The 23317-nt window shown below is 36.4% G+C and overlaps 3 protein-coding genes across 5 annotated transcripts in view; 1 reads left to right on the top strand and 2 right to left on the bottom strand.

Moving 5' to 3' along the window:
- Window positions 1–723: 723 nt before the first annotated feature.
- Window positions 724–3209, bottom strand: LOC119071786 (calcyphosin-like protein). The gene is made up of 7 exons (XM_037176847.1): window positions 3131–3209; window positions 1862–2114; window positions 1635–1792; window positions 1385–1568; window positions 1241–1320; window positions 1049–1163; window positions 724–955 (listed from the first exon to the last, which is right to left on the bottom strand). Exons 2-7 carry the CDS (start codon window positions 2078–2080, stop codon window positions 854–856), a joined length of 858 nt encoding a protein of 285 aa, XP_037032742.1. The 5' UTR covers window positions 2081–2114; window positions 3131–3209; the 3' UTR covers window positions 724–853.
- A 10020-nt stretch (window positions 3210–13229) lies between these two features.
- The window catches only part of LOC119071783 (protein obstructor-E-like), a 26200-nt gene continuing 16112 nt past the window's right edge, over window positions 13230–23317 (top strand). Inside the window, exons 1-4 of one of the 2 annotated variants that reach the window (XM_037176843.1) lie at window positions 13230–13434; window positions 13490–13964; window positions 14028–14071; window positions 14129–14487. In XM_037176843.1, the coding sequence (XP_037032738.1) occupies window positions 13428–13434; window positions 13490–13964; window positions 14028–14071; window positions 14129–14481 (879 nt within the window). In that variant the 5' untranslated portion in view covers window positions 13230–13427 and the 3' untranslated portion in view covers window positions 14482–14487. Of the gene's footprint in view, window positions 13435–13489; window positions 13965–14027; window positions 14072–14128; window positions 14533–23317 lie in introns of those variants that run through there. The other variant, XM_037176842.1, reaches the window with a different exon arrangement.
- LOC119071775 (cell wall protein DAN4-like) overlaps window positions 16262–23317 on the bottom strand; it is a 24256-nt gene continuing 17200 nt past the window's right edge. For both annotated transcript variants that reach the window (XR_005086716.1, XR_005086717.1), the window contains exons 5-6: window positions 20633–20643; window positions 16262–16272 (exon numbers count right to left, since the gene is read on the bottom strand). The gene's annotated coding sequence lies outside the window, so the exon portion shown is untranslated. The remainder of the gene's footprint in view (window positions 16273–20632; window positions 20644–23317) is intronic.

Below are 23317 nucleotides of genomic sequence, written 5' to 3'. Positions count from 1 at the left end.
TTAAAATCTGACTAATGCCTACTTAAGCTAGCTCTTATTTTATATTTTAGGTAGTCCTTAAGTCCGTAAGAAAGTTCATGACCTGGTGGACCATGTCAAGTAACAAATCTTTAGGAACCAAAGACTTGACCTCAGAAAAAGACTTGCTGAATACATTTCTTCCTACCTAGCCATTCTAAGAAGCTGCATATTAGGATCATAATTTTTCTATTATATTGCAGAGATGTGTTGCATCAACTCAGCTTCTGAGGTCAAATCAGGAAGAATAACGAAAATATTTTACTTCTCTACCGCTCCTCAAGAACTTCAGGATTTTTCATATTTCTGCGTATTTCATCGTTCAAGCCACGTGACTGCAGTATTTTTCTGGATTTTTGGGATTCTTGAATCGACTTTTCATCTCTAGAACTTTCGACGATATATTCATAGTTCTCAGAAACGACTCACCTGTAACATATGCCGTTGAATAGTACACGCCTCCCCTAACTCAGCTATGAAAAGAACCGAGATGGAAGTTGACATGTTTATTGAAAATTCGTTCAGCCCCACTGTGTTTGACAATGTAGTTTACATTAAGAAGAAGTAGGTACGGGCATGGAGAGAATGTACGTAGGAGACTTTTAGGATTAGCTTTTGAATGTTAAAGGGACTTAATAGATGAAATAAGAGTGCTTCATGTCATACAATTTATATTTATTAGTTTAAGCAATTTTTATTGTTGAACATTGATAAGTAGTGGTGTTTAGGTAGTGGACAATTAATACAAATTTGACGCTCATGTCAGTCTTACATTAGATAAGAATTATACATGTACGAGTGCATCGATTATCTTATATTATTATTGCTGCATCGTTTAAAGATTATATTCCTCCCTCAAAAGCAGATCAAAATAGCCGTCATCTTCAATCATAGCACTGATTCCGGCATAATAGTTGAGGAAATCTTCACGGGTAATCTGTATACGTTCAGAAGAGAGAGAAAAAAAAGTGTTTCATCTCATCGTATAAGTCATTAAAAAATTATTTCTTTTCGCTTCGAAATAACAAACCTCAGCCGAAAGGTTACCACCTTCCTCAAATGTTGCCAAAAATCGTTTCATTATCTCTTCTTTATCCTCGTCACCGTTTTTATACAATGGATGATCTTCAACCGAATATGATTGTCTTATGTTAAGAAGTAAAGAAACACTCTCTTGAACATCTGCTTAGAAATTAAAAAGTAATTTGTTGAGATACGCTACCTTAAATCAGCAATGGTAATTATATCATCGTTATTTTTGTCAACCGTTTGGAAACATCTGTTAATGATTCCTTCTCTCATCTATTCAAAATAAATCAAAAATATTATTAAGCGAAATGTTAAGAACAGAAACGAAATGTTATACCTGACTCAGAAATCTGATATCAAACAAAAATTCCTTCATGTTGATATATCCCGTACTGTCAGTTTGAAAGGCATTGAAAATTCTGGTAGCTTCCAGTACACTGCCCATTTCGATGTCATGTAATCCCTTCACGAATGCTTCGAGTGAAACCTTATCGCCGTGATGGGCTAAACGACGAAGTGCTCTGAAATGATCAATTAGATGTTATCGCAATCCTTTCGTCTCACTGGCGTTTAAGATAACGATATACCTTCCCAAATTGTATATACCTGCGGCACCACGTGACAAACATATCAATCGGACATGTTCCAACGGATCTTTGGGGGTTCCATCGACCAGTAAGCGTCTGCATTCAGAAACAAGTTCGGATTCATTTTTTGGCATTGAGTTTGTGGGTCGATTAAACATCTGGTTGTGAAGAGTTTGAGTGTTTGGAATGTAGAAAATCGAAAGGAAATAAAAACATTTCTTGCTTACGTTAATGAACTTTGCATTCGGTTTGAAATGTTGAGCAGCAACACGTTCATCCCAATGAATCGATTGAAAATGTGTTGCGTTCGGTTTGTGTGGTTTACTGACAACATTGTTGTCCCAAGGAGGATCGTTAGCGTGTGTTGCACTCGGTTCGAAAATTGCCTCTTGGTCATAGCTGTCGTACAGCCGACGTTCCTCGTGTGATCGTAGATTTTGGGACATTTCTTTTTTGATAAACGTTTACTAACTGTTGCGACTGTACAAAGAAACACAACATTTAACCTGTTACTTACGGCTATTCATCTGTCATCGATAAGGACGACAAAATAATGACAAGCTCTGGGTAATACGGTCATTCATATAGTAAAATGCCCGTTAAAAAATTGAAGTACAAGATTTGAAATCAACAGATTTGAAAATTCTTTGATCAATTGAAGTATTACCCTTGAGATAATAATACTGGTCATATGCTAGTTGTCTGTAACAGGTGAATTGTGACACGGAACAAATAAAGAAAACAATCAAAGAAATATTTCCTATCGTTCAAACCGTTTAAACTCACCTTGACCTTGACCTGCGAGTTGGCGATCGAACCGTTTAAACTAACCGAAAAATAAAATACCTTCAATGGGATACACTTCATTGAAATCATTTTTATCACCCACATGGATGCTTATAAATAGACGAGGAAGCAAATCCGATTTTAAATTGAATAATATTGTTAGCAACGATGTGTTACTAATGACGTGATTTGAATAATTCTAACAAAAAAAACCTTGAACCACACCTTCAATATACCGGCAAACATTTCTAACCCCAAAAACTCGATGCGATCGATTAATTGAATTGCATAATTGAGTCTAACAACAATTTAATGTAAACAAAATCTTTTCCACTGATACGGAGTACGCAGTTTCATTTAAAAACGCTGCGACATCAAAATTATTTTTGACTATATTTTCCTCGCAAGTTTTTCTACCACGTAAGTAATCTACCGGTACTCAAAAGCTGGGTTGACAAGAAAAAGAACCTCAACGAGTAACACATTATAACGAGCTTCCAAACTCTGCATCACGCTCTTACTTTCCAGATGATTTTGTATGAAAGACATAATGATTTGCCGGTGTATTACAATCACAACCCATAACATATATTTAACTAATACACCAATTTAAATATACCAAGAATTGAGGTGTATTTAGGACATATACTAAGGAGTAAGAAGTAATTTTGTGACAAAAAGAAAATTCATAAGAACACAATTTCGCTTACCTGGATAATATTTGTTAACTTCACTTCGAAATTCACTTCTATAGCCTCGTACACACTCTGATACACTGGCGAATGATAATTTCAAAACTTTCCTATCCAAAATTGTATGGTACGCAGTTGATATAATAAACGGAGCGTTAGCGGAGTTCGTGACGCTAGTACTCCTTCCCTTAAAAAAAAGAACAACCAACGAGAGGACTAAGGAATCATGAACGGAGCGTTAGCGGAGTTCGTGACGCTAGTACCACTTTTCTTAAAAAAAAGAACCGACGAGAGGAGTAAGGAACCTATATATCGGCAAACATTTTAACCTTTACATAGTGAACCGAATTAAAAAAAAAAATATGTTCAAGCGAAAGTAAATTGCTTGTTGTTGTAATTGCTTACTCCGATCACAATGAAAACATTGCAAACGAGTTCAACGAGCTATAAGTCATCAAAAACGGTTCCCCACATCCGGAGATAACACAACTTGAAATTATAGGATCTTCATACATTTTTTACCATTTCACCATATTCAAGTTAATAGAAATATTTTGCGTGGATTTGTATACACGTATTGCACCACTACATTTATTTACGAGAACTGCGCACGCACTTTTGCTAAACATTACACCAATTCAATCTGAAGCCAGATTAACAAATTTTATGAAAGTTCAACACTTAATTTCTGTAAATTTAATTAAAACATTTATCAACATTTCTCAAAGAAAAGCTTATATGACAACAATTTCATTGGACGGCAATGGAAATTACTAAATATTACAGCTAAATTTCTGGCCTATATGATGGATAACTTTTTTTTCGACATTTTAAGAAAATTGCGGCCATCTTGAAATTTGAGATATTATAACAAGTGGCAGAAACCCCTCATAGGACAAGAATCATTTTGTAACAGGACTAGCGTCACCTTTTCCTCTTTTGTGCGATTAATTTATAATGTAAAGTTTATTGTCTTGCTTTGTTTGATTGTTTGTTTGTCTCTTTATACAGTGTTTAAGTAGAGCTAGATGGAAAATCAACTCGGGGTCCGCTGTCAAAAGCAATACAAAAGAATCTGACAGCGGTCCCCGAGATAGAAAAATAGGTTGTCGTTTCGCCTTATTTTGAAGCTAAATGCCAATAAGTCCCAAGCCATTGTATTCGAGGATTCTAGATTCTTGTCGTCGAATTTGTTCCCTCCTGTCCTGCTAGGTGGTGTAGTCATTCCATATGCAGACAAGGTTCTTAACCTAGGACTTGTCATGGACAAAAGACTGACATTCAGAGACCAGGTGCGCTTGATCTGTTCCAGGGTATTTGCTAGACTTCGTAGTCTCTGGCATCAAGGTCATGTTTTCTCTCGTAAGATTCGAATGATGCTGATTAAGTCTCTTGTACTGCCGGCCTTTACGTATTGTGACTCGGTTTATTCGACAAATTTGTCGGCCGCTGATGCTCGGTCGTTGGAGGGAGCTTTTAGTGCCTGTGTGCGTTTTGTGGATTGAGACGCTACGACAGTACTCGGGATCACGTTGAAGGATTGCTAGGTTGTGACATTATGACGTATCTGAAGCGTCGGCGTTGCTCGTTTATGCATGGCCTTGTTCTGTTTAGGGAACCGAAGTTTCTCTTCGATAAGCTGGCTGATGGAAGGTCTGTGCGTAGTCGTCAATATGATATTCCGAGACATGTTTCTGTCCAGTACAACAGGTAGTTCTTTGTTAGAACCGTCGCTGACTATAATGCGATTCCTGTCGGTGTGAAAATGCCTAACTCCCTGTCCAGGTTTTCTGACGCGTGTCTGGATCTTTTTCGTCCTCACTAAAGTCGTTCTCGATCGGTTTGTACGGATTGGGCTTGCTTGTCGGCTCTGTGATTGGGAAAATCCGTTTTTGGACTATTTTGTTCCGATTCATCATATGTTAAATGTTCTTGGACGTAGTGTCTGGTAGCACCTTGGAGTAAGTTTTTGTTCATTTATGTTATTATTTTCTCATTTATTGCCGCATTGAAGTAGTTTTGTGTTTTTAATGTTTCTCGTTTGAATTTGTTTTTTTCTTTCCGTTGTGTTGATAGAGAGAGTTTTATAGTGTGAATTTAATCGTAAGGATATTTGTACAAGGTTTTTCCTTTTTGTCCTGTGATAAATAAAGTTGAATTGAATTGAATTGAATTATGTCTCACTTAAACACCGTATATAAAAGCCGGAGGTATTACCATTTATGAAAGAGTGATATATACGACAAAGTGAATATTTGTGGGATAAAAAAACCTATGTTGGTAACACCGATTTGGAGCTAGTAAGAGGTCAAAATTGTATAAACGGAACTGCAGCGCGCTTCATCGTCTCATACAATTTTACGTCTAACAAGCTCAAAATCAGAATGTCCAACACATATATTACCAGCCCACGTTTTTCTTCTACATGTCGTGTCGTATATACCTCTCATTCATATAATGGTGTTATAAGTCTATAGTACTGCATAACAACAAAATACGTACACATAACAAAGATATGCACTCACATAACATAATATGCATTGAAAGAGGATAAGATATAAAGAGTATGAGAGAGAAAAAGTGGATTGTTATACTGTCGTGTTACGAAAAGTTGCATGACGAGTTCTTGAACGACGACATTTGGAAAAGACCGTTTTCCATTATCGCGTTCGTGAAGTTTCGAGCTACTTCTGTCTTCATTTCGATCGATTCTCCTAATCAAAACCGAAGTCGTTTTCAATCCAGTTAAAACGTCTCTCAGGAAATTAAGTTTCTGGGCTTTTAACGCCTTGTCCGTCTATGGTTAAGTTCCATTCGAAAAAGTGAATCTCAAATTTACACTTTAAAACCACATTCTTCGATACACTACCCATGCATGTTCGGTGTCGTTGGAAAGGTAATACCAGTAGAAATTAAGGGAAACCGTGTTTTCGTTGCATTTCGGATGCACAGCAACCGTTAGAAATTCGCCGAAGTAATCACATTTTTACCCCTCCTTTCAATTGCTCCATTTTATGGATTTTATGTTGGATAAATTTTAAACTTAATATGTCCCAATCTACCACACAAGCATCGACGATTTTTTGATAGGCTATTTTTCAAAAGAATCCCTCTCCTAATTTCGGAATGGAAAGCGGCGTTTCTTTGCTGTTCGATTGTTATCAATGCATGTTTTAGTAAGTTGACCATGTTGTGGCGTGACACATACTTGTTAAGAAAATGTTTACATGCGATCTTTTGGAAGAATTCTGCACAACACTGACAACAAGGTTATGAACATACACATCTCACTTCATCAAAAATATGAAGAGTATGAGTCGAAAGGAATTTCCCTTTTTTAATTTGATCAAAATATTATCGAAATCCATCAATCTATTCAGTGAGACCAACTGACTACAATTATTTTTTGTGACTTACATTTTTGACAAACAAAACAATTTGTATTGTTAGCCGAAAATTTAAGCTTCTTATGTGTGTGTGTGTGTGTGAGATATACATACATTCAAAAATCCCTCAACATTCAACTCAGTATCTAAATTTAAGCTGAAGACTTTTTCCTGTATCCTCCGAAGCTACAAAAAATATTGCACATTCTCACCCACTCCCAAATAATCACAAAATAATCAGATAATCCAAATAATCAACTTGTCATTTAGCAAATACCATCCAAAATATCCAGTTTCGATGCCACTTCCATAATATGACGAACAAATGAATAATGACAAGTTTTTAAGCCTGCAGTAGCCTCAAGAGTGACTCAAACGGCCTCAAAAAAAAATCTCAAATAATCCTCGAAATAATCACAATATATTTATATTTTCTTTTTTGCTCCGAGTTTCTCCTCAAAGTCCAAATTAACGTATTACACCACCAGAATAACCGAAGAAGTTATTTGGAGCTTACAGCGTGTAAAATCAGTCAAAAAATTGAAAAATCAAGATCAAAATCAACAAAGTTGACACGAAAACAGGACTTTTTGTCCCTGAAGGTGTTGTTTATTCATGCTTGACAAAATTATAACATTTTATAAATAAAAAATTTCATCCATCTGCACAGTGTCCGGAATTATACCCATCACACATGCAGCATTGTTTTGCTGTATCGCCAACGAAATTCGTTGATATAGAAATTTAATGGATCTTGGGTCACCGGTAACTTTTTCCAATGTTTGATATACGAATCTGCAAATGTGTTAACGCGCAGGTAACGTCCCATATAACGCATTGTCCTTTTGTCCACGGATTCAAAGACATACCATCTGGACGTTTGCCGTCGTCGCAGTTGTGGCAGCACTACATCTCACATCGGACGCACTCATCATGCGTATTAAGACCGGTCGGTTCCAATTTTGCTGGTACCTCGATTGATCGTAGAACTCTTGCGGTTGTATCGTTCATTTTTGAATGCCGTGAGAATCTGCCTTTCTATTTACACAATTCAATCCATGACGGCCATCTGATTTCACATTTTCACCGCAATTACAAGTGTGTGGCCTGCAAATGTCGCTTCCTAATCGCAGTGCCATGCCAATTCGTAATTGATTGTTGTTTAAGAAAGTACCAACATTAGCAGAAGGAATTGCGTTTAGCCAATGACCGGATTCCACTGTTTGAGAAGCCAAAAATCTTGAATTTTCTTGAGGAGAGTTGAAATTCATTGACTTTGAATGGTATTCGTTGTTTATCGGGTATATGCGGCGTTATATAAAAGATCTAGTTTTCTCTATTCAAATTCGCTATATTTCGACTCCTTGTTTTGGGTCTTCATCAGGCTGATAACAAAAAATTGGAAAAAACCAAAAGTTTTAGTGTTGAGGATGGTGGCTTAGGTTGGGTTATATTTACCTCAAAAAATTGTAAAAAAAAAAAAATATCACATTAAAAATGAGCTATGCTCTTGTCAATTTAAAAAAATAAAATCAGCTAGGCTGTCTACTCTAAAAATATGAGTTGCAGGTCCAATAAATAAGAATAAATAAATAAAAAATTTTTCGAAAACATTGCACTTAGAGGCTAATATCACAGATGAGTTTGCATGCACTAACAGAAACCGATAGCGTTTGACAATTAGCAATGACAAAGAAAAAATGTTTTAGTGCATGCAAACTCATCTGTGATATTAGCCTCTAAGTGCAATGTTTTCGAAATTTTTTTTATTTATTTATTCTTATTTATTGGACCTGCAACTCATATTTTTAGAGTAGACAGCCTAGCTGATTTTATTTTTTTAAATTGACAAGAGCATAGCTCATTTTTAATGTGATATTTTTTTTTTTTTACAATTTTTTGAGGTAAATATAACTCAACCTAAGCCACCATACTCAACACTAAAACTTTTGGTTTTTTTCCAATTTTTTGTTATCAGCCTGATGAAGACCCAAAACAAGGAGTCGAAATATAGCGAATTTGAATAGAGAAAACTAGATCTTTTATATAACGCCGCATATACCCGATAAACAACGAATACCATTGATCTTGCCACGGCGAATAAACACAAATCACCATTCATTGACTTGATAATTCTTTTTAAATTAATCGAATCCCAATTACGTTGAAGTTCTGGTACTTTGGGTATTTGATTTGGATTTAGCTTGTTCCATTCTGTAACTGCATCCTCAAAATGATGAATCAAAAACTCGCCGAATTATTCATTATTTGTGAAACGAGATTCTTTGATCCATAACTTGATGATAGAAACGATGGTAGTGCTTAGTCCTCAGATTTTCTAATACCCAATCCACCAAGTTTTATTGGCAAACTTGCTTGTTTCCATTGCTCCTCATTGTTTTGAATGTTCAAAATTGTTTCCAAAGAATTTTTCATTGCTTTATCAACTCTTGAAGTAAAATTTCCATGTTTCCAAACCGGACTAGTCCGCAAGAGATATGTCAACTTTGGAATCCCGAAACATTTCTTTAAGATAACATATCCCACATGTGCATTCAATTTTGGTAGACGATCGAAAAGAGCTGATAATCTTGCGAAGGCCTCACTTGAAAAATGATCAAAACCGTCTTCCAAGATTGGTGATCCGAGTAAATTTAAATTGACTGAGTTTGCTACTTGAATGTATGGAGCCATTTTTTCGAATTCGGAAATCAAGTTTTCATCTTTGACCATTGCAAAAATATAGCTCGCATTTATCGGCCAATACCTCTTCTGGGAAATCGCATAACGGTCCATCGTCTAAATACCATAAATTTAAATCTGATGTAAATGAATTGACAATTGGCTGGATTGCAAGGCTGAATGCTAACGGACCGGCTGGGTCTCCTTGTTGAGCTCCTACTTCAGACAAAATCATATTTTCTCCATAGAACAGATATGATGGTGTTGAAACAGTACTTTCAGACTTTTTATCACTTGTTATGTAAATTTTGAAATATTATTTTGAGATTATTTGGTGATTAATTGGGTACAAATAATCACCAAATAATCACGAAACAATCCCAAATAATCCTTCGAAAAAAAGTGTGGTTCACCCCTCGTTCTCAACTTAGTCCATTTAATAACAATAAAATCTAGTAGTAGACTTATTAGAAGAAGTAGTCCACCATGATTAAAACGTAAGTAATATTCAGAAACGGCTTTATAGTCCGGGTTCTTATGTCATCCTGCTCGATTCAGAACTTTTTTGATTTTTGACGATTGGATATGGTTGCGGAGCAGACTTTCCTAACTACATTTTTTTTTTTTGGTGTTTTGAACCGTAAAAACCGGTTTTAGTGTAAAACTAAAAAGTGAAATATCTCCGTCAAAACTGAATATTTTTAGCCCCGTACGAAGTACGAAGGGGCTTATAGGATTAAGATGCCGTGTGTAATTGATGGAATTCGAAGCAGACGGTAAGGGCAAAGTGTTTGCCTATGTTCATAGATGACGAATCCGCAATAAAAATTTGGGCCGTCTGTCCGTCTGTCTGTCACGTCGATATCTTGAGTAAATCAAATCCGATTTCAAATTTTTTTTTTTTCCCTGAAAGATAGTCAAAATAGTGAGGCTAAGTTCGAAGATGGGCATATTCGGGTCGGCCCTTCGTGAGTTAGGGCCACCTAAGTGATTTAAGGTCTTTTGGTGATATTTATGGCAAAATAAACGATGGAAATGTAAATGACACGGCAAATAATAGGTATTGTCAATACCAATCCAGGAAAAAAAAGTTTTTTAAAATCGGGTGAGTGGACCGTGAGTTAGGGCCTTAGAAGTGAAAAGCTACTAGTGCCCTATGCGTATTTTACATACAACTCGAGTAAATTTCATCCGTTTTTCGTAATTTTTGTTTCATTTGAAAGATAATCGAACACCGAATAGAATGTTGTTGAAAAAAAATTAAATTTGGGTCCTCGGACTAAGGCCGCTACTAGGGCCCTATGCGTATTTTACATACAACTCGAGTAAATTTCATCCGTTTTTCGTAATTTTTGTTTCATTTGAAAGATAATCGAACACCGAATAGAATGTTGTTGAAAAAAAAAATTAAATTTGGGTCCTTGGACTAAGGCCGCTACTATGGCCCTATGTGTATTTTACATATAACTCGAGCAAATTTCATCCGTTTTTCGTAATTTTTGTTTCATTTGGAAGGTAATCAAAGACCGAATAGAATGTTGTTGAAAAAAAATTAAATTTGGGTCCTTGGACTAAGGCCACTACTAGGGCCCTATGTGTATTTTACATTGAACTCGAGTAAATTTCATTCGTTTTTCGTAATTTTTGTGTCATTTGGAAGGTAATCAAAGGCCGAATAGAATGTTGTTGAAAAAAAAATTAAATTTGGGTCCTCGGACTAAGGCCGCTACTAGGGCCTTATGCGTATTTTACATATAACTCGAGCAAATTTCATCCGTTTTTCGTAATTTTTGTTTCATTTGGAAGGTAATCAAAGGCCGAATAGAATGTTGTTGAAAAAAAATTAAATTTGGGTCCTCGGACAAAGGCCGCTAATAGGGCACTATGTGTATTTTACATAGAACTCGAGCAAATTTCATCCGTTTTCCGTATTTTTTGTTTCATTTGGAGGGTAATCAAAGGCCGAATAGAATGTAGTTGAAAAAAAAAATAATTTGGGTCCTCGGACTAAGGCTGGTACTAGGGCCCTATGTGTATTTTACATACAACTCGCGTAAATTTCATCCGTTTGTCGTAATTTTTGTTTAATTTAGAAGGTAATCGAAGGCCGAATAGAATGTAGTTGAAAAAAAAAATTTGGGTCCTCCGACTAAGGCCGGTACTAGGGCCCTATGTGTATTTATACTCAATAAATTAAAATTTTAGAGCTATTTGAAATTTTTGTTTCATTTGAAAGGAACGTCGTACGGGGCTTCGTAATTGCGCTATGCGCAATTTCTAAGATGTACACATTCCATAATAATTTTACTTTAACTACATTAACCGGCGCAATAGGTTTACGGTCAAAGTAGGGTGACAGACGCAATAGGGTCACGTACGCAATAGATATACGGGTTTGTACGGGGCTCAGTCGCAGCAAACGCTCCGACTGTTCTGATGGCTCGTTTTATTGTTGGATCAGAATCTGAAAGGTTGGCTCAATACCTAAAATCTCTAAAACAATTTTTTTTGGAAAATTTGAAATTCACTGAGTTATCCTGGGTTCCCTGAAAAGTGTACCGGAAATACCGCTAACTTTAAACTCAATTTCCCTGGACAGTTCTAAATAAAATTTGACGTTATGGTGCGCGTAGGAAAGCTGGTGACTAGTACTTTCAGATCTAGCTGGCCGAGCTTGTACGTATCAGAACAACATGAGATATACCGCTATGAAGCCCCCCCTTCCCACAGACATTTTTCTCTAAATAAAATGAGAAATTATCTGAACTTTTCGGATGTTTTTTTATCATTTTAACCGAATGAATTACTAGAGCAAAGTGACTTTGAACGCTAGAACTCAAGGATAAAGTGAGCGTACATCAGTTTTATTCAACTGTATTTTGTTTTTAAGGATAGTTGAAGGTCTCCAGAGGTCAGTTCCCAAAATCTCATGTCGCCAGTATGGTGACGGGTATTTTCCTAAATTTTGGGATGACATTTCCTAACTTCCATCGCCACTTGTGACGCAAATTTCTTTTTGTGAAACTTTCTTTCACAAATTGTTAGGTCAATTTTCAGTTTTTGTTGATAAAACGTTTGCGAACCATGTGCCACCCTCAGCGATATTAGTTATTTTGTAAGAAAGATAAAGACTTGCGTCACATTTACCCTTTAAGGGTTTTTTGACTGATTGAAATGTGCACCTAAATCATCTCTCAGATCGGAACAGTGGAACAGTTCTTGTTTTCGACAATGTGCTTGTCTAATAGCACGGATTCGTTGCTGGTGTGATGAACGCTTAGCGTTCGAGTTTACCATGTTTAATGGTGACTTAGTCGTCTATTTGGCAAGCAATCCAACAAATGCAGACACATTGCACATCGTCTCTGTAGAAGGATCAGACTATCATACATGAGCATTTGACTTGTTTACAGGTCTGTTGTGTATTACCATCGCATCATTCTGATGTACTTTTCTACGCAACAAATTGATGTTTTTGTTTCGTGAAGAAAAACGGTTATTGGTTAATCACACTAAAACATGAAAAACGTTGTGTTCACCTCGGGGGAAAATAGGAAATTCCATCCTACCCGCCTGAAGTAGTTGCAATAATTGTAGATGGAAAATTGTTCTTAAGATGTTTTGCAACAATTTTTGGAACTACTTCAAAAGGCTTACAGGGCTTACATTTTAAAATAAGATATCGCGTTCAAAGAATTCAGCCCGTTTTAACAATAAAATCCAGAAAATAATCTCAAAATTCATTCATCAGTCGGTATCAGTGCCATTCATTATTTTATAAAATTGAGCAGATAAGTGGCACAACAAGTGCCAGTAAATAAACTCTGGTTTTCTATACCACCATGAGTCGATAAATATGAGAATCTTTTAGACAATGACCACTAGCTACTTGAAATTATATCAGATAAAATAGTCAAAACATCCGGTTGTCACTTTGTGCCTTCACAACCTTTCGATGATAAAACACTTCCATGTGAAAAAAAAACGTTATCTGCACCAGAGCAGCTTAAGATATAAAAGTGAATTTTAAGTTGGCAGCTGAATTTGTTTTTTATTGATTAGCACTTACAATATCTAGCATTTGATACCTAACGCATCGTTATCAATCTTATGACGGTCGATGCAAATATTTTGAGACTCACTGATAACAATCAATGGAATTGTTGGATATTTAAGACTTACTGTCGCGTAGTCTTACAAGAAGAGTGTAACAACGTGTGTGTTAAATTTAGTTGACCAAAGTTAAAATGATTGGTAAGGATGAAGACCGACGACGACAACTACTTTTAATTCCATTGTGATCTTCTAGATAAGATTTGTTACGTGATCTTTGCCTCATTTGTTCTCGTTACAATAACAACGGCGCAGAATGCAACTATTTGCGACGAAGAGGAGCCAGACGCGTTCATACCGAATGTGAGAGATTGTAACGCTTGGTACAGATGTGGACCGCATGGTCCCGAGCCCGGAAACTGCCCTCCAGAGTTCAATTTTAACCCATTGACTCGCGGTTGTGATTGGCCTGAAAATGTTCAATGCTTCCGATGTCCTAGCAATCAAACGATTTCCACTCATATTATGGATAGAAGTTGCCGATCGTTCATCCGATGCATAGGCGGCGTTCCGTCGCAATTAATGTGTCAGCCAGGATTGCAATTTAACAACATAACCGGACAGTGTGACTTGGAATCGGTAGTACAGTGCTCATTGAGATTCAGATGCCCAGATAGGTTGCCAATTGATGGAAGTATCATTGCAATTCGTGACCCTAACAACTGTTCAGTGTATTTTTAAGTTGCATTTTTTGGTTAGAATTTTTTTTTTAATTATTCAAATTTCCTTCATAGATTTCACATCTGCGTTGGTGATCCTGACCCTGTTCGACAAGAATGTAATTTTCTTCTGTGAAATCCCAACATGTTCAACCGATAATCTTATTTCTTCACAGGCAACAGAGAGCTTCACTTCGATCCAATTTCTGGCCTATGTACGTTTCCAAACTTAACCGACTGCAATGCGAAGCCAGTACTTCCGCCAGACGTTCCAGAAGACCCTATATTCAGGTGTCCAAGCGACGGCCCACATCCACATCCCTCATCTTGTTCCATATATTTCATATGCGCTAATGGATTTCCCCATGAATTCACGTGTGCGGACGGTTTGCACTTTAATGCCGGTTCTGGATTGTGTGACTTTCCACACGAAGCCAATTGTGATCGGGAGAATCATAGATGGAGTAAAGGATACTTTGAGAAGTTTCGAAGTGTTATCGACTACGACGACCAAGTTAACTCCGGCTAGCATTCCCTTACCAGGGAAACTTTGAAAAATAAATAAATTTTTGTCGCTTTTTTCGGCCGCCAGTTTTTTTTTATGGACTTAAGCTAAACCTCTATTTATGATAGAATATAACATTGCCAGTATAGGGAGTATTAAACGTCAATCACTTTTCCATAAGAGCCAATGTAAATATTATAAGTTTGATTGCTAAGGAATTTTAACGAACACTTTTCTGGGAAATATTTCATATTTCCAAATAGAAACTGGTCATCTACAATCCAACAAGATGTCGTAAATCAATTTTAATATTTAGAGAAGCATGTACGTGCATGTTTCCGACAAGTACACGATTTTCATTACCTTCCTATACTCGCAACTTCATGTCAATCAAATATACTTTGCAGCATACTTTAAGGCTCATTAAAGAGATAAAAAATATCAAGGACCTAAAGTCACGTTATTTTTATAACATCTTGTTGACTCAACTATTACATAATCAAAGGCGTTTTAACTCAACATCATTTAGTCTAGGATCGTCAAGCAATATCAATTAAATCTGTATTTGAGTAATACGTCCTTTACAGGGCGATGACATTTAACCCTCATCTCACCAAACTCCTTACTGAAGCTGAAGACAAGATGCAATTTGCGACTGTGGACATGGAGTTCAGACGATTCACCACATAGTGAAAGTAAATACAGTGGTGAGCTCACAGACTTTTTCTCCATTAACGATGATTCATGTAAATATATAAATGACCTAGACATAAATCTGTGATCGATAGTGTTCTTGTGATGTGATCAATTGACTCTAGTCTTGTAAATTTTGTAAATTTGTTGTGAATGTCCTATACGAGTAAATAAATAAATAAATACAGGTCGTTGTTTGAACAAAATTTACAAAAGTCCTTGGCTACTTTAGATTTACATTTAGGTACATACATCATGATCACCAGCGCATTTTTTACAAGCTCTTTTAACTTCATACATTTCTTCGTCCTATGGTTAAAATATTGACATTTGAAGCAACTCAAAACGGTAACATACAACTGGACCATCCTTTGTTTAGTTTTTACAATTGCCAGCCATTATCTTGTTGAATCTATACTGTCTATCTCTATAACAGCATTGGCATTCGTTTGCTTTAGTCACAATCGACCTGACTGGAATTGATATTTCATCAAATTTTGGCTTTTCATTTCATTCCATTGTTCATAACTTCCTGCCTTATCTGCTTTTTGTTGACCGTCTTTCAGACTAGATTGACGCCAAATGAAAGTAAATGATAAAATGCACGGTTATTCCATTGATTGAAAGTCATGGGTCTTACGAATGATAAACACTCTAAAATGTTTGTCACACACTGTTCACTACTATGATTGAAAATACATGTATGACGGGTGATCTAAGAGATATTCTTAAAAGAATTTCTTTTTTTTCGAAGGGGAATTAAATTCCTGAGGTTAATTTTGACAGATTTAAAAAAAATATTATTCGACTAAGAATGAAATTCGTGAGGGCAACCAGATCGTCTGTCTATATAGTCTACTTATCATACGGAGTAATTTTCGACAGCTTTCCAAAAATGTTTGTACTGAAATTACTCGGGCTAAGTTCGTTAATGGAAATACTGGAGTAATAATCCTAGATTTTTACCGAAAAAACTTGCTGTCTAAGGCTTACGACAGGTCAGGTCAGGTTGACCTGATAAGAAAATTGACTTTGGCCTGACCTGATTTTTCACGTCATGACCTGATATGACCCGATACGACCTGATGACTTGAATTTGAATTTCGGATGAAAATTAAACTACTTTGAATAAAGTTGTACAACATGTTTTCGCATATAATATGACTTTTCAAGAGCCCAGGAATGAGTAATAATACCTTTATTCTTGACACTGAGTTGTTTTCATCGCTTTCGTTTAGAAAAAGCCAAAATTAATTTTTATCAGCTTATGGATTGCTAGAAGAGTTAGAAGAGGATGGCTAAGGCAATAAATTTGCATGTAAAAAAGACTTGATTTGTTGTCAAGCTGGTTTTTCAAAAAAAAAAAAAAAAAGAACTCCCCGGAAGTACGTAACTAGCACTATAACAAGTGTGATTTGTTCGTAGTCAACAGAATTAAAGAAAGAAATAGGTCTCTGTGGGCATATAAGTATACTCATCGTGAGTGGCCGTAATGGGTAATGGCTGTACTGGTGGTAGTGTCTATTGTGACTCTTCCCAACGGAAGGCAATTTTGAACACTTCGACTCCATACCATCAGCTTCTTAAAAATGACTTCTTTGGATTTTTTAATGTCTTGTTACGCACGGTAAAGGTTGCAGGAAAATGATTTTTATCGTTTTCGAACTACTTTCAGTTACCTTAAAACACATTTGTTGGATTCAAATAGTGAATATTTGTTGATATGTAAAAATTGAAAATTACTCTACGAAACATTTTCCCAAAAGACTCATCATCAGATATTTTAAGTTTTTCATTTTTGTACAGCAACAATTTCAGGTCAACCTGAAACCTGTCAGGTTATATTATCAGGTCACTATCAGGTTTCAGGTCAAATGGACCTGACCTGAAATTTTCAGGTTGACCTGACCCGATAGTAAGCCTTATTGCTGTCTATGCTGGGAAAAAAAGAACGAGTGTGAGCCAGAGCGAAGCGAGGGCCGTAATCACATGAGTTGCATACCTTATTCATAAGCAAATAGGGCCAATTTTCAGTAGAACATCGAAAATATTTGCTACGCTGATTCGATTGACAACTTCGTCGAACGAAAATATTCCCTTATAATCATTTGCTAAAAAAGTCTTATAATCTAGAAAATTTCAACGAGTGTGAACTTTGCGGCCAGAGCGAAGCGAGGGCTGTATCCACACAAGTTTAAATTTATTCAAGAGTTTAGCAAGAAATACGTCCTCATTACAGCGTCTTTTAGCAGACACAGTAATATCAAAGCATCTTTTTTTTGAAAATGTAGAAATAAGCAAGGTTCAGAACCTTGAAAATAAGCTCCCTTTGTTTATTCTGAAATTTGATTTTCAATAAAATAAAAAAAGCGGACAATTTATGACAAAACAAGACAAAGGGCTACTTATGATATTTTTGCAACAATTACAAAAATCTATTGAGAAAATATCAGTCAGTCAGTCAAGGGACCTGACCCACCCATAAGGTGGGGCCTAGTAGATTGTGAAACGGAGCTTTATAAATATCCCGTATCGAGTGATACCCGTGGTTATCTCTGAGAAATTTTGTATTAGAGTGGACGTATTTGAGTGCAGTGCAAAAAAAATATTTCGCCCTAATTCAATATTTAACTGGTCTTTCAACAACATGTAAGTGGCGTAATACCTTAAAAACGAATCGAGGAGTGACCAAAATAAAACCAAATTTTAAACAGGGAGTGTGGAACGAACATTTTCATAATTCTAGCAGGGCTGGTTGTCAGTCATTGTTTAACAGTTCGAGGAGTAGTACTGGATTGTACGTATGGAATGGGATCACATGTAGTTGTTGGTAGTATTTACCGGTGCGACGGGATAGTAATATTCGACGGAAGTGTGGATTATAATTTAACAGCAGTATATGGCATGCATGAATCTGGGAAATCACATGAAGACGTGCGTGGGTTAGTTATACTGAGTCAGAGTTTGGAAGGCTTTCCAACAAATATCGAAAATTTCTTCCCAAACCTTGTCTTAATTGATTTTACTTGGAACAACATCAGCAGCATAAGTAACCAACACATAAATCATTTCCCCAATTTACAAGTTCTGTGGCTTAATATCAACCAAGTTACATCGCTTGACGGAGATCTTCTTTCCGGATTGGACTCAATCCAATTAGTTCATTTCGGCAGCAACAGCATAAGACATGTGGGTCACGATTTGAATTTACCAATCAATGGTACAACATATTTCAATTCAAATCCATGTATTGATCAATACGCATATACACCTGACACAGTTGCTGACCTAAAATTGAATCTGTTACGCAGTTGTCCGCCAACGATATCGCAAATTGAAGACTCGCTGGCGAAACGAGAAAATCTATTGACACACGTCAACGGTGAAGTGCAAAGGCTGCGGAATGAACAGGCCAACCTAATAGAGAGAATCGAACGTTTGGAACGATTGATTGAGAATCCTAATAGTTTAGACGGGGCGAATGCAGTTGGCAAATTTTTAATTGATACGTCACGGAGAAATGATTGAAATTAGTTGACACCACATTCATCATAACACAGTTTATTTTGAATAAATTTGCTGACAAACCATTTTTCGATTAGTCTAGCTAGATTCAGATTTCCCCACTTTCCATTTTGATAATGGAAATAAACTCGCAATGACTCGCTTTCAGATATATATAGAGTATTTGCGTTAGGGGGGTCTTGGACATTCTTCAAGTTAAGAAGTTTCAGCATGAATCCATGGGTCGTTTTTGAGACCAGCAACAGCGTCAGCCTGAACTTGTAGAAGAGTGAGACGGAATTTACGGTTGACATTGCCAGCACAAACATTTTTTAAAATTTAAGTTTTTTCGTTATAAGACAAATATTTGTGGTGGCACAAAGGTTTTGTATTTTTGGGCGAGTTTCTCGGGTTAGATCGAAAGATTCGATTGTTTATGTTTTTAGGCATATACAATTGTTAAAAGTTTCCTATGTGCAGAATAAGCACCAGCTCAATATCACCAGCTGGTGTAGAAACAAAAACACTTTGTATTGTAAACAATTCAAAGACAACCTACACACAGTGCATTTCCACTTTAACGTCATCTATGCGCGCACATAACACGTATGGTTGAATTAAACCAATACTCTCTTATTTCTTTGTATTCTACAAACACTATTCTACATTTTAGCTGACTACGTTGTGATGTACATGTAAGTTCCAAAGGCTACCACCTTAATAAAAGTAGTTTGGTTGCTAGAGAGAGTATTGAGTAAACAAATTGTTCAGAATGTGTTTTGATTGTTTATCATATGGTAAGTGTGTGCTAGTAGATCAGCTGGATTATTACAATGCCTGTTTCGGTGGAAGAAATCACTGCTGGTTTTTCACGGAAAAGACAGCTCTGATCGCTACGCTCGAAACTAGTGGGAACTTCAAGCTCAACAGCTATGGCAGAGACCATAGTATTAGCTTCTTAAAGACGTGAATGAAGGACGGGGAGAATGACAACAAGATAAGTATGTGGTGTGGTAAGTGCACTGGCCAGAAAGGTAATTTCAGTATATTGATTGAAAGATTGCATTTGTAGCTAGTCCGACTGTCAAACCGAGCGGCGGCAGTTGCTGTTGGTTACCTCTGTAACAGGCAAAGGTATATAAGTTTTAGCAACTCGAGTGGCGGCCAAGCGCTGCAGACCTTAGACTGAGGATTTCTTAAGTATAAGAGACATCCAGGAAATTCTCTGGAAGGCTTGAATGGCCGAAGGGTAACAGGAAAAGGCGACATGCTTTTCCCTTACTCTTCTAAGAGAGCCTGACTGGGATCAGGGCATGGTCCCCATCTGAGATGGGAAGTCTGAGTCTGAGTTTCAGATTTTTTGACATAATATTGCCGCTGCTAAGGCACGATTTAATTTTGCAGATAAAATACTTTAAATTTAAAAATGAAAAGAATAAATTTGCAGACAAAAACATTGCTACTGGAAAAGAAGAAATTTGCTATCAAAAAAATACGTGCCAATAATAAATTTGGTATCACGGAAAAATAATTTTAATGCACGGGTTTCACTCGATCTTAGGCAATTTAAAATTGATCAAGAAAGTAACTTTTTCCGAAGGGTAGATTTTGCCAATAACGGTCTGTTGCGTTACAATTTTTAAGACTGAAAACTCTAGTTTCAAGAAAAAATCGTAGTTTCATTCATTAGACGATCCTTCCTCTATTGCCTCAAAGTGTTAAAAATTTGATCTATTTGAAACTATTGCAATTGGCGGAGGTCTGCATTTTCAAACCCATATTCTACGGCGATCTCCGCTATCAAAATTTTTTCTCCGCCAATAACGGATTTGTTTCATGGTTTTTTTACGCTCTATCGTCTCCACCAAGCTTTATTCGTTTACCATAGTAACTCAGGCGTCCGCTGATAGACGATTTTACAGATTCTGAAAATTTACCATCAGCGAACCGCCGTGTTATGTAGGAGGACAACCAAAACTTTCGGAAAAACTGTGGAACAAATCCGCTATTGGCGGAGAAAAAGTTGTGATAGCGGAGAATTGACGAGGCTCTAAAGTTGCCCTTAAGAATTTCTCGGGTTATCAAGCGCCAACTCAAAAATTCTTTTAAGAATATATCTAAGATCACCCGTAATACTTCGAACTTAACTTCAGAAATTTAATTCCTCGTCGAATAATTATTTTTTTTGAAATCTGTCGAAAACTACTCGAGCTATCGTGGAATCAAGCAACAAGACAAAAATTCTTTTGAGCAGGCCCGGACTGGCTCAAAAAAGCCCTTCGGGGAAAAAGTTAAAAGGCCATTATTTTCGGGCGACTCTTTCCAATTAGGCCCTCGATTCGTGTTACTGATTACAATTGTGTAACTTAGACAGTATACGTGAATCACACAGTGCCGCTACATCACACGGACAATCGCGACATTTGCCTAGAAAACAACGCACTGTGGCGCAAAATTAGAAAAGAAAAATTGGAAATAGCCCAGGTAAATATTCGCTAGTGGAACATAAAAATGTTACAACTAACGAAACATTTATTAAGAAAATTTCACTCACTTCGCTCGCTTTTGATTTTATAGCACAACCCCAAAGAGTAGAGCCGTACATCCAGCCAGAGGTGCGAAAATTGATTTGTAAATCAATCTTTTACAATACAGGTTAAGTTTAGAGTTGTATCCGACTAACCAGTACATTTGTCTCGTTTTGTGTTTGATTTGCTCAGCTTTTTGCTTCACATGATGTTTCCAGTTTAGTTTGTTGTCCAGGTTTAATCCTAGATATTTAGCTGACTCTGCCTGGGGAATGGGAATCCCATTGAGGTAAATGCGGAGATTGCTGTTTATGTGACGCAATGCGAAAGTGACGTGATTAGATTTTGACTCATTGAGTTTTATTTTCCAATCGATGGTCCACTGATTTATTTTATCCAAAGCATTTTGTAAATGTTTAACTGCCTCCGACTGCGATGTATCTGTTGCCATGATCGCTGTGTCGTCTGCGAAGGTTCCAATGAAAGAGTTTGTGGTTACAGGTATGTCAGCAGTATATATAGTGTATAAGAAAGGTGTCAATACACTTCCTTGTGGTACTCCTGCTAGTATTGGATAGAAGTTTGAATAGGTTTCTTCGTCTTTTACTCTGAACGTTCTCTCCGATAGGTATGATTCAAGCAGCTGACAATAGTTGCCTGGAAAGAGTGTACTCATTTTATATGTGAGTCCTTCGTGCCACACTTTATCAAATGCCTGTGATACATCCAGGAATGCTGCCGGGCAGTACTCCTTTTTTTCGAATGCACTCTCAATTTTAGTAGTGAGTCTATGAATTTGTTCAATTGTTGAATGGTTGTTTCTAAAACCGAATTGAAAATCGGGGACTTTCACCAAAGGTTTTATCAGCAACTTCTCGAATATTTTTGAGATTGTGGGTAGCAGTGAGATCGGCCTGTACGAGGTTACTTTTTCTGGCGGTCTATCTGGTTTTCTTAGCATAATTACTTGCGCAATTTTGAAGCTTTTTGGTACATATTTGAATTTAAGGCATGCATTGAACAGATATGTAATCATGTACACCGCATGTGCTGGCAGTTCTTTCAGTACTCCTGGAGCTAACAGCACACCGCATAGGGACTCGACCATTGGGTCGTAAAACCCACACAAGTCTTACTTTCTTCTAATTACGCAAGTAAAAGGAAGATAGTACAACTCAACCCTAGTAATAAAATAACAAATAGTTAAGATTGTACTATTCATACCAATAAAGGTGTTTTTGAAAAAAAACTTCGCTCGCTAGTGAAAGCAGGGCTTATTATTGAGATTTTTATTCAGAATATTCCGAGTTTTTTCATAATTTTTTCGGAATTATCCAATAATTAAAATTCCCAATAAAAGCCCTGTTCTATGACAGTTAGAAACTTCCCATTTTTTGCACATTTTCTGGGAATTTTATCTATGGTTGCTAGAAAATTCCCATTTTTTTTTACATTTTCTGGGAATTTTATCTAAAGCCGGTAGAAAATTTCCATTTTTGGCACCATTTTTTGGAATTTTATCTAAAACCGCTAAAAAAATTTCCATTTTTAATACATTTTCTGGGAATTTTATCTAAAGCCGGTAGAAAATTCCCATTTTGGCACAATTTCTAAGAACTTCATCTAAAGCCGCTAAAAAATTTCTATTTTTGCACATTTTCTGTGAATTTTATCTAAAACCGCTAGAAAATTCTAATTTTTGGTACATTTTCTGGGAACTTTATCTAAAGCCGCTAAAAATTTCTATTTTTGCACATTTTCTGTGAATTTTATCTAAAACCGCCAAAAAATTCCAATTTTTGTACATTTTCTGGAAACTTTATCGAAAGCCGCTAGAAAATTCCCATTTTTTGCACATTTTCTGGGAATTTTATCTAAAGCCGCTAAAAAATTCCCATTTTTTGCACATTTTCTGGGAATTTTATCTCAAGACGCTAAAAAATTCCATTTTTGGTACATTTTCTGGGAATTTTATCTAAAGCTGGTAGAAAATTCCCATTTTTGGCACAATTTCTGGGAATTTTATCTAAAGCCGCTAGAAAATTCCAATTTTTTGCACATTTTCTAGGAATTTATTCTATTGCAACGCTTATTATTGAGAATCTTTTTCAGAATTATTCTGAATTTTTTCAAAA

The sequence above is a fragment of the Bradysia coprophila genome (genome assembly GCF_014529535.1).
Source record: "Bradysia coprophila strain Holo2 chromosome IV unlocalized genomic scaffold, BU_Bcop_v1 contig_5, whole genome shotgun sequence".
In the NCBI taxonomy this organism is placed as follows: domain Eukaryota; kingdom Metazoa; phylum Arthropoda; class Insecta; order Diptera; family Sciaridae; genus Bradysia; species Bradysia coprophila.
The sequence above is the reverse complement of the archived record's forward strand: the minus strand, read 5'-3'. Positions and strand labels throughout refer to the sequence as shown.

What these genes read in the sequence shown, in the direction of transcription:
- LOC119071786 (XM_037176847.1), bottom strand. Translation starts at nt 2,080, where the DNA reads ATGTCCCAAAATCTACGATCACACGAGGAACGTCGGCTGTACGACAGC. An exon ending in GGTATATACAATTTGGGAAG is followed by an intron (nt 1,569 to 1,634) that starts GTATATCGTTAT and finishes TGATCATTTCAG; the next exon opens with AGCACTTCGTCGTTTAGCCC. An exon ending in ATTACCATTGCTGATTTAAG is followed by an intron (nt 1,164 to 1,240) that starts GTAGCGTATCTC and finishes TCTTAACATAAG; the next exon opens with ACAATCATATTCGGTTGAAG.